This window comes from Crinia signifera, chromosome 7 (assembly GCF_055691185.1).
Source record: "Crinia signifera chromosome 7, ASM5569118v1, whole genome shotgun sequence".
Taxonomy (NCBI): Eukaryota; Metazoa; Chordata; class Amphibia; order Anura; family Myobatrachidae; genus Crinia; species Crinia signifera.
Window position 1 is genome coordinate 109,788,100 of NC_139223.1, and position 9,850 is coordinate 109,797,949.

Sequence of the window (9,850 nt, forward strand, 5' to 3'; positions counted from 1 at the left end):
ATCAACTCCATCGCTGACGTCACAGACCATCCCTGAGAAGGCAGATGTCCACCATGTAACGATGTCCATTCAGCTTCCTGTCAACCATCGACAAATTGCATTTATGATCGAAATGCAATTTTTGTTACTATTTGCCCTCGCACTTGCACACTATGACCCATACCCATGCACAGTCATTCGATAATTGCTTGATCTGAGAATATGCGCATCAAAGACCAACTCTGAATTAGCCATATGACCAATTGTTTGTTCTTACAGAATTATTTTGTCACTAATGCTTAGAAAACCAGTGTAAACTTTACTTTCCACTTTATTTTATACCTACCTGCAGAGCTCTGCCCTGCGGATCCTGCGTACCTCTATTCTTCTGGGTAGTAAATGATAAGCTGCCTGTTATTAACAAGTGCATTTTTGTACCCAGGTGTAATTTGTTATATTGAATGGATTTATTTTGTATCACTTTCCTGGATCCATGACAGGTGCTGTTTCTGAAGAAACTGCACTTCTCCTCATACAGTATTCATGTTCTCCAACAATACTGATTTTGCAATGCCAGAAATAGGAGCTTAGAGCCCAATTCAGATCGGATCACAGGGAAAATGTGTTCTCTAATGGACAAAATCATATGCGCTGCAGAGAGAGTTAGATTTAGGTGAGTTATTTTGTTTCTGTGCAGGGTACATACTGGCTGCTTTCTTTTTACCGCAATTTAGATTTCCGTATGAACACACCCCACCCAAATCTAACTCTCTCTGCCCATGTTACATCTGCCTCACCTGCAGTGCAGCATGGTTTTGCCCATTTTGAGAACAAATTTGCACTGTGGTCAGGTCTGAATTAGGCCCTTAGTGATCATGGGACGCAGTTTCTGTAAACAAGAGTATAGTGTTGCTGGATCTGGAGCATTGGTGGATGTGACTATTCTGGGAAGTTTTCTTTCTGTAATATCTGGATGTATGTCTACCTATAGGAAGGTTGCCCCATCTACCTATATTACAGACACATGAAGCCATTTTTCTGTATTTGCTTTTTATTTGTATTTTAAAGTGATTGTTTTAAAATTGTTATTCTAAATTTGTATTTTTAATTGTACAGGCGTTGAGGTTTTTAAACAAGCACCGAAAAATGCGAGAATCATTGTCTCCATGGAAGAAGCACCAGGATCTGACTGATGCACAACGACTGCAGCTTCAGCACAAAGTGGACACTCGCCTCCGCCTACAGCCGGTCAGGTTCTTATACATGAAAATTACAGCAATGCATTTGTTTTCCAATGCTGAGGAATTTTACATTGAATGCAATTTCATTTGTATCTAATAGTGCCATTGACACTAATAGAATTGCTTCAATTTCTAATTGTAAGTTGCTACGTTCATTCCACTACGTAACAGACTCTCAAATTAGATTCCACACATCTGTGGGTCTGTACATGGCACATTAGATTGCAGTCTATGAGAAATACAGTATTCCACTGTTACAGGTGTCTCATAGATATTTAGTAAGATCTATATAGAGCTTTCACCCTGTAGGGGGTATTCAATCCTGGATGATATTTCTGCTTGTCTGAAGACTGTCCGTTTTCAACAAGAATAGGTTGAATGTACATTTGACCTATTCAATGTCCTGTCCGATTTTCTGACTTTTGGAAACACTCCGAAAGTAAACAAAGACGTGGAATCCAAGTCTTTTTTTTTATTTTGTTGGAATCGTTTCTGGCAATGCTTTTTAAAATAGTCGGATCTGTAGCGAAATCTATCGGCCAGGATTGAATGTGTACCAGAACTGACTGGCAATGCAGTAAGATCTTTGTGGATTCCATACTGTCTATTCTTCTCAGGTCCAGCAGATGTCATTAGAGGAAAGCCAGGAGCTGTATGTGAAAGTACAGGAAAATTTGGGACAGTTCCTTCTGACAAGAAAGCAGGAACAGAGAGGAGATCAACGTAGAGAAGCATTGCTGGTCCAGATCAACACCGATATTAATATGTTGATGGGTATGATCTCCTAATCAATCTAACCTATTACATTACCAACACCATTTACTCTTTTTTGACATATTCTATAAGTACAGTTTGACACAAACAGATACAATTTTTGCACTCAACGCCACACCAAATGATCAGAAATCGCATTTATTTAATGGGAATGTGATTTTTACCAACCCCAAAATATTCTATATGCGCAACAAAGATGGCAATATCCATGTGTTTGCTGCAGATACTTGTGTTTAACATCATAATAGTAGTAAATGCTTACAAATCTAAATATTTTATACTTGAACCCATAAAACCGAACAGAAGGTGGATTGTTGACAGATGCCGACCACTCTTGATCAGCAAAGAGAGCACACTCCAGATTTCAAAATAATCCAATAGATAAACGTTATTGATACATCACCAGTTCAGTAGAACATTAAGTCGATGTTTCAGACTGATAAAGGTCTTTTTTCAAGACAGCATCAAAGCAGCTCAGCAGCAGTGCAGGGGGCAGCGTAATACTGGAGTGTGCTCTCTTTGCTGAACAAGAGTGGTCGGCATCTGGAATTTATATACGCTTTGTGGTACTTTAAGTGGCGCACCCCACTGTTGGCTACACATGGAATTCGAGTGCAGATTTTCTTGTGAGTATGTATGTATGTATGTATGTATGTATGTATGTATATATGTGTGTGTGTGTGTGTGTGTGTGTGTGTGTGTGTGTGTGTACATTATCTACACTCAGAGGTAATTTTATTAGCTATACCAGTAGACCTACTTAATGTATATTTTTAACCATATGATTGTTGTAGCAGCTTAATTGATATTTGCTTTCAAAAATGGTCAAGAGATTCAGTTGTACGGAACAAACATCAGATTGTAAAAGAAATGTGATCTAGACTTTAACTTTGGATGGATTGATTGGGTGAAACTGAGTCATCGGGGTATGTCAAACTGCTGATCTCTGGGGATTTTTATGTACCTCAGTGTTGAGTTTACGGAGAATAATAAGCAAAACCCGCCAAAAAAAACCCCACCTGCTCTCTCGCTCAGGAAATGTTCAGTTCAGCAATTTCTTGCATGGAATAACCTTCATTTCTAAGAACAAGAATAGACTGTTGAGTTTCACATGCAAGTTCTCTTTTTCTAGACATTTAAGAGCATAATAGAACCCTCAAACGTGATGCTCCAGATACTTAACTAGCTCAAAGGATGGCCAGTATTATAGCTTCTCTTACGAGCAAACACATTTTCAGTTTCAGTTAACATAATTGCACAAGGGTTTTCAAGGGTTTTATAATCATCCATTCATCTTCTAATATGATTAGCAAACACAAAATGTACCATTAGAACGCTGGAGTGCTGGTTGCAGGAAATGGGCCTCTATACACCTACAGATGTAGCGCCGCTCATCTAGTGCTGGGGCTCACCAGACTACCCCCACCGGCGAGCGGACGCTACATCTGACTGGAACGTGCGAGCGTCCCACACGCACACGCGTCCCAGTTTTCCGTCGGCGGGAGACAGGTACCGAGCGGGGAGGTGGGGGATGGCGACGAGGCAGGGGGGACCAGGGGGTAGCTCCGGTTGAAGGAGATGCACATGTGTCTTTTGCGCGAGCATCCCCTTCCGGTGGCTGGCAGGTGCTGGCGAATCTACTGCCTGCCCCTGCCTGATTGAGAGGGGCTCCATCTGTATGCAGATATTTCTTTAAAAAACAGACATTTGCAGCTAATATAGTCATTTAGATTTAGCACATTAACAATGTATAGAGTGCATTTCTGATTCATGTAATGTTATCTTCATTGAAAAAAAAGTGTTTTTTCAAAAATATCTTAGTGACCCCAAACAGATCTTCTTTCTTTCTCTCTTTCTCTTTCTCTCGTCACACATAGAAAGAGTGACTGGGCTACCTCTCTGTGTGGTGTGTAGCCTCCAGCAGTAGCTCCCTACTACATGCTGCCAGGACAAAAGTTGCTCTTATTTGGTGTAGCTCCACCCCCTGCTAAGGTTCGAGGAGCAAGTGCTTTGGTCTTCCAATCAGAGCCCAGCCCAATGCTTTGCTGAACCAGATGTCAAAGCATAGAGAAGTGAATCTTCCAAAATTGTCAGTGTTGCATTCCCCCAGATGCGAGTCAGAGCAATACAAGTCCACTGGACCCTAGGCAGATATCTGAACTGCGTTATGGACGGTTTTATAGCTGCAGTAACTATTTGTTTACAAAGCTTGTTGTGTCATCATTTATTTGTAAAGTTCCGCAAATTGTACTAGTGTCAGACAGTTACAAAACCAAACTGAATAACTTGGTGCAAAATACACAGACTGAGAAGAGCAGCTCTAATAGAGAGATAAAGTCTGCAAAAAGGCAAATTTCAACATGAAATCATAATCGTTGCATATAACAATTTTATTTTTACTTAAACATACCGTATTCGGCATAGACAGGTAAATATTGGCCCACACAATTAGCAGATAGATTAACCCCTTCCCGACATTTGACGTACATTTACGTCATGGTCGGGAAGTACTTCCCGACACATGGCATAAATGTACGTCATGGGTTTAAACTGTCACCGCGTCTATAGACGCGGTGACAGTTTGGAGATGTCTGCTGTCCCTGACAGCAGACATCCCCCCTCGCGGCGATCGCTGCGATTGGCTGTTCAAATGTGAACAGCCAATTGCAGCGTTTTCTGTGTTACCGGCAGCTAAGCCGCTCGGTAACACAGTGATCGGTGGTGATCGGTGGTGTTAAGGACAGCACCGATCACCACTGATCGCCAGCCCCCCCCTCCCACCCGGCAGCCCCCCCTCCCTCCCACCCACCCGGCTGCCGCAGCGCCAGCACCCCTCCCACCCCCCCACCAGCCGCAGCGCCAGCCCCCCTCCCACCCCCCCACCAGCCGCAGCGCCAGCCCCCCTCCCAAAGCTGGTGAGCAAAATGGGGTCACATGTGGGGGGGTTCCACTGTATTGGTGCTTCGGGGGTCTTGCTAATGCGACATAGCACCCACCATTCATTCCACCACCAAATATCACTCCTTCCCTTCTGAGTCCTGCCATGCACCCAACTGGTATTTTTTGGTCACATGTGAGGCATTGCCGTACTCGGGAGAAATTGGGGCACAGATTTTGGGGTGCTTTGTCTCCTTCATTCCTTGTGAAAATGAAAAATTTTGAGCCAGAACTGCATTTTTGTGTACAAAATTACATTTTTTTACACAAAAATGAAGTTCTGGCTCAAAATTTTTCATTTTCACAAGGAATGAAGGAGACAAAGCACCCCAAAATCTGTGCCCCAATTTCTCCCGAGTACGGCAGTGCCTCACATGTGACCAAAAAATACCAGTTGGGTGCATGGCAGGACTCAGAAGGGAAGGAGTGATATTTGGTGGTGGAATGAATGGTGGGTGCTATGTCGCATTAGCAAGACCCCCGAAGCACCAATACAGTGGAACCCCCCCACATGTGACCCCATTTTGAAAACTACACCCTTCAGGGAATTCATCTAGGGGTATCGTGTACATTTCAAACCCCCAGGGGTTTCACCAATTTTGATACAACTGAGCTGTGAAAATTAAAAAATAAATTTTTTCATTTTCACAGCCCAGTTGTATCAAAATTGGTGAAACCCCTGGGCGTTTGAAATGTACACTATACCCCTAGATGAATTCCCTGAAGGGTGTAGTTTTCAAAATGGGGTCACTTGTGGGGGAGGTTCCTAACTTTTAGCATCTTATGGTGCCTAGAAACCTACATGGTGCCTAAAAAATAATCTCATAAAAAGGAGGCTCCAAAATCAAGTAGGTGCTCCTTCTATTATGAAGCCTGTGGTTTGGTCACCGTGCACACTAGGGCCACATATAGGATATTTATGAAAACAAAAGAATTGGGGGAATCAATTTTTAGTCACATTTCTCTAGTAAAATCTACTGTGTTCCTTAGAAAAATGTATTAAAATTGAAAATCTGCAAAAAAAATGACATTTTGAAATTTCACCTACACTTTGTTTTAATTCCTGTGAAACACCTAAAGGGTTAACAAACTTCCAAAATGCTGTTTTGAATACTTTGAGGGGTGCAGTTTTTGAAATGGCATCATTTATGGGGGTGTCTCACATACAAGTCCCTCAAAGTCACATCAGAACTGAACTGGTCCCTAAAAAAATCAGTGTTTGAAATTTTCTTGAAAATTTGAGAATTTGCTATTCATATTGTAAGCCTCCTAGTGTCCAAAAAAATTAAAAGGAAGTTGAAATAATGATGGAAACATAAAGTAGACATATGGTCTATGTTAGTTATTAACTATTTTGAGTGGTATGATTATTTGTCTCACAAGCAGAAAATTTAACATTTTGCAAATTGCTAAATTTTCCATTTTTTTACGACATTTTGGTATTTTTCACAAAAAAACACAGACTGTATCGACCCAAATTTACCACTAATTTGAAGTACAATGTGTCACGAAAAAACAATCTCAAAATCACTGGGATAAGTAAAAGCAAAAAAAGTTATCCCCACTTAAGTGATACATGTCAGATTTGAAAAAAAGGGCTCTGTCAGGAACGCAAAAACTGGCTCTGTCAGGAAGGGGTTAAATAGACTTTACCTTTAGTGAAAGCATATAATAATTATTTTGGCAATATAAACATAGAAAAAAAAATATATTAAAAAAGGACTTAACACCTAGAAGATATTACTGAAGTATATCCTTAGAGTGGACTACAATTGTTATTCCTCCGGGCTGCCAGTAGATGGCAGTTATATGACACAATTCAGTTGTTGCTCCATTTGGGTACTCCTGCATCTGGGGGGCACATTTTAGCTTGGATCCTCCTTCTGTGCGAGCTGAATGTGCAAAATTCTATGGGTGAGCACCCTAACCAGGACTTTAGGCAGGTTTGGGAGCTTTGAGTGGCTCTGTGACCATATCATACAGCCCAGCAAAACCCTTGTAATCTGGTGGACCTTCATGCAATAGACAACACTTTGGGGGGTATTCAAACACAGTCGTGCTCCCGCAGCCATCTCCCGACGGGGGAGATGGCTGCGGGGCCCTATTCAATGCGGTCTTCCCCCGACAGCATTGAACAGGGTTTCACCGCAGAACGAGCCTGACAGCATAAGCTGTCGGGCTCGTTCTGCCGAGAAAAGCCGGAAATAGGCGAGCTCCTGGCCGGAGCTCGTCTATTTCCGTCATCAACTCGCGGCCACGCCCCCTTCTCGCCGCTCGGCGGCCGGGACATTGAATCCCGACCGCCTAGCTCCAGTCGAGCCAAGCGAGAACGGGACAGGGGCACGGCTGTCGAGCTTACTCGACAGCCGTTCCCCTGACATTGAATCTCCCCTTTTGTATCAATGCCTATTCCCCTATAGATTGTAAACTTGTGAGCAGGGCCTTTCTGCCTCCATGACTAGTCCCAATTGTTTTGTTTTATTTAGTCACTTTCCAGTTGCAAAGCGCAACAGAATTTGTTGCACTAAATAAGAAACGTAATAAATAAGTAATAAACCGAGTACTAATTGACGTGCACACTCAGCATGCACTCCCAGGAGGGGGTTAACCATTGAATGGCTTCAGTGCACCCCCATAAAATAGTTGAATTCCCCCCTTATAGTCTCTCAGATGAGTATGTGTAGAATAAATGTACAAATGTGTCCTTAAACATATAGCCTCCATATGCCAGACACCCTGTGTGCCACAACGTCTACTAGCATCTCTCTTTGCCATCCAGGAATAAAAAGAGATGCCCCTGGAGTTATTGCAACTCATTCACAATTCCCAGCCTATATACAATAACGGGAACATCGACTGTAAGTCTATGGATGGAGGCGGCACATGTGCCATGTTTTCGGAGTACATGATTGCAGCTTACAGCATATACCCATCCATTCACTCTGAAAAGCAGGGCACTGCCCCATACTGACCCATTCGCTGTGACCAGGGTGCTGACCCACACCCACCCATTCACTCTAAACAGGATTCTGGCACATATTCAGCCATCTGCAGTTACTTAGACTAGGGTGCTTATCCATGTTTATCCGCTGCCACTGGCGAGTGTTATGACACAGGCATCCTTTCACACTCATGATCACAGTGCTTCAACATACCCATCCATTCACTCTAACCAGTTCAGTACTTTGTTTTGCAGGTGCCCCAAGTCTTAGAGATGCCGCAGAGAAGGACATTGACTTATTTACCAGCAGATCTGTTCCTGTTTCCCTTAAAGCCAAACCGTGTCACAGCACAATGCTTAAACGTAGTCGCTGGCCCTGGTGGAAGAAGCTCAGTGATGAATTTGTCGAGGAAGGCGATATTTTGGGTGGTGACATACCTGATTTTGAGCATGGTATCATATTTATTGCGGGACCTAAACAACCCTAACTTTCAGTTCATCAGCCAGATGGTCTGATAGCTCTGTATCTCGTTACTAGCTTCTATGTAGTTTCATATGTCTCCTGAGCTGTTTCTTCATGCCACAAACCATGCAAGCCATCTCCATGAATCATCTCACTGGTTACTAGCTGTCATTAAAAAAACAACATGGAGATAATTCAGTGATACTTTTCTAGGCAATTGGAGAGGAGGCTAATAAGTATCACTGTGTTTTCACATGTAAGGTGTGATCATGAGTGTCACCAATGTCCTGAATACTAACTATTCTATTTAACGCCAAGGATGTGATGTACTAATGTTGCGGCACCTGATTTTACACCCTTCAGGGCTAGAATCAGCCCCACTTTGCACAGAAGTGCCCGGAGCCCTGTGAAGCAGGGAACACTTTTCTGCAAATCTCTGGTGCCGAAAAATGCTGCTGCGATGACTGGCATCTGTGAGTTCATTGTGCTGAATAGGATTGACCCCTATATCTGCTGACACTTGTCGTCATGTTAATATGTTGATATTAAATGTACATTTTGTGTATGTAGTAATTACTTGTTAGTGTTTTTTTCTAATATTTTATTTTTTGCAACTAATAAACATTTATTCTTTAAACTGTTGCAATGTGTGTGCAGTTTAAGTAGATGACTTCCAATATTGAAGCTTTATATATACAAATTTGATTTATGGTATTGGGTTGTAAAGGTGAGATGCAAAGTTTGTGCAGGTTGGTACCCGGGGCGCATATGAGTGGTATACTTCAAACATATGTCACATACAGTACATCTAAACCCATGTTTACAGCCATCTCTTTATGTTGGAATATATGTATGTATGTGTTTTGAAAACACGTCTTTTCTGTAATGTAATTACTATTTTGTGCCCAAATCCATATCTGCAGTGAGGCAGAGGCAGAGGCAGTGTGTGGCAGTTGTTCTGGGTTTCCACAGGGGAATTTTCTGTTGGAAGAACTGGCATAGTTCTAAGGGTATCCAGACTGATCACAGACTGACTCATGATAGACAGTGATATGGTCGACAGGGTTTAAAGGTCGACATGGACAAAATGTCGACATGCATATTTTTACAGAATTTTCAGCCGACCTGTGCCGACAGGCGGTATTACATGCCCTACCATCCACTAGGGCCTGGAGGAAGAATAAAATAGTGGCCGAAGGCCCGAAGGACACAGTACACTTAGACAGTGTCCATGACGACCTATGTTTAGACCACCTAAAAACATTAAAAACTCATGTCGACCTTTTGACCATGTCGACCTATTGACCGTGTCGACCTTGTGACTGTCGACCATTAGTGGTCAACCATATGACTGTCTATGGTGAGTCAGTTTATGATGTATACCATAACCGTTCTAAGAATGATGAGAACATCTGATCACTGATACTAATACCCAAATGTTTTATGTACAGTAGAAAAAAAATGATGGATTGATGGTGGTGGTTATATTAGTGTACAAGACACTCCATCAGCCCA

General features: G+C 42.3%; 1 protein-coding gene across 6 annotated transcripts in view; it reads left to right on the forward strand.

Annotated features, from left to right (window-relative positions):
* The window catches only part of IQCB1 (IQ motif containing B1), a 32,771-nt gene extending 23,799 nt beyond the window's left edge, over nucleotides 1–8,972 (forward strand). For all 6 annotated transcript variants that reach the window (XM_083153618.1, XM_083153620.1, XM_083153616.1 and 3 more), the window contains exons 12-14: nucleotides 1,096–1,227; nucleotides 1,838–1,994; nucleotides 8,128–8,972. In XM_083153618.1, coding sequence (XP_083009744.1) covers nucleotides 1,096–1,227; nucleotides 1,838–1,994; nucleotides 8,128–8,360 — 522 coding nt within the window. In that variant the 3' untranslated portion in view covers nucleotides 8,361–8,972. The remainder of the gene's footprint in view (nucleotides 1–1,095; nucleotides 1,228–1,837; nucleotides 1,995–8,127) is intronic.
* Nucleotides 8,973–9,850: the final 878 nt, after the last annotated feature.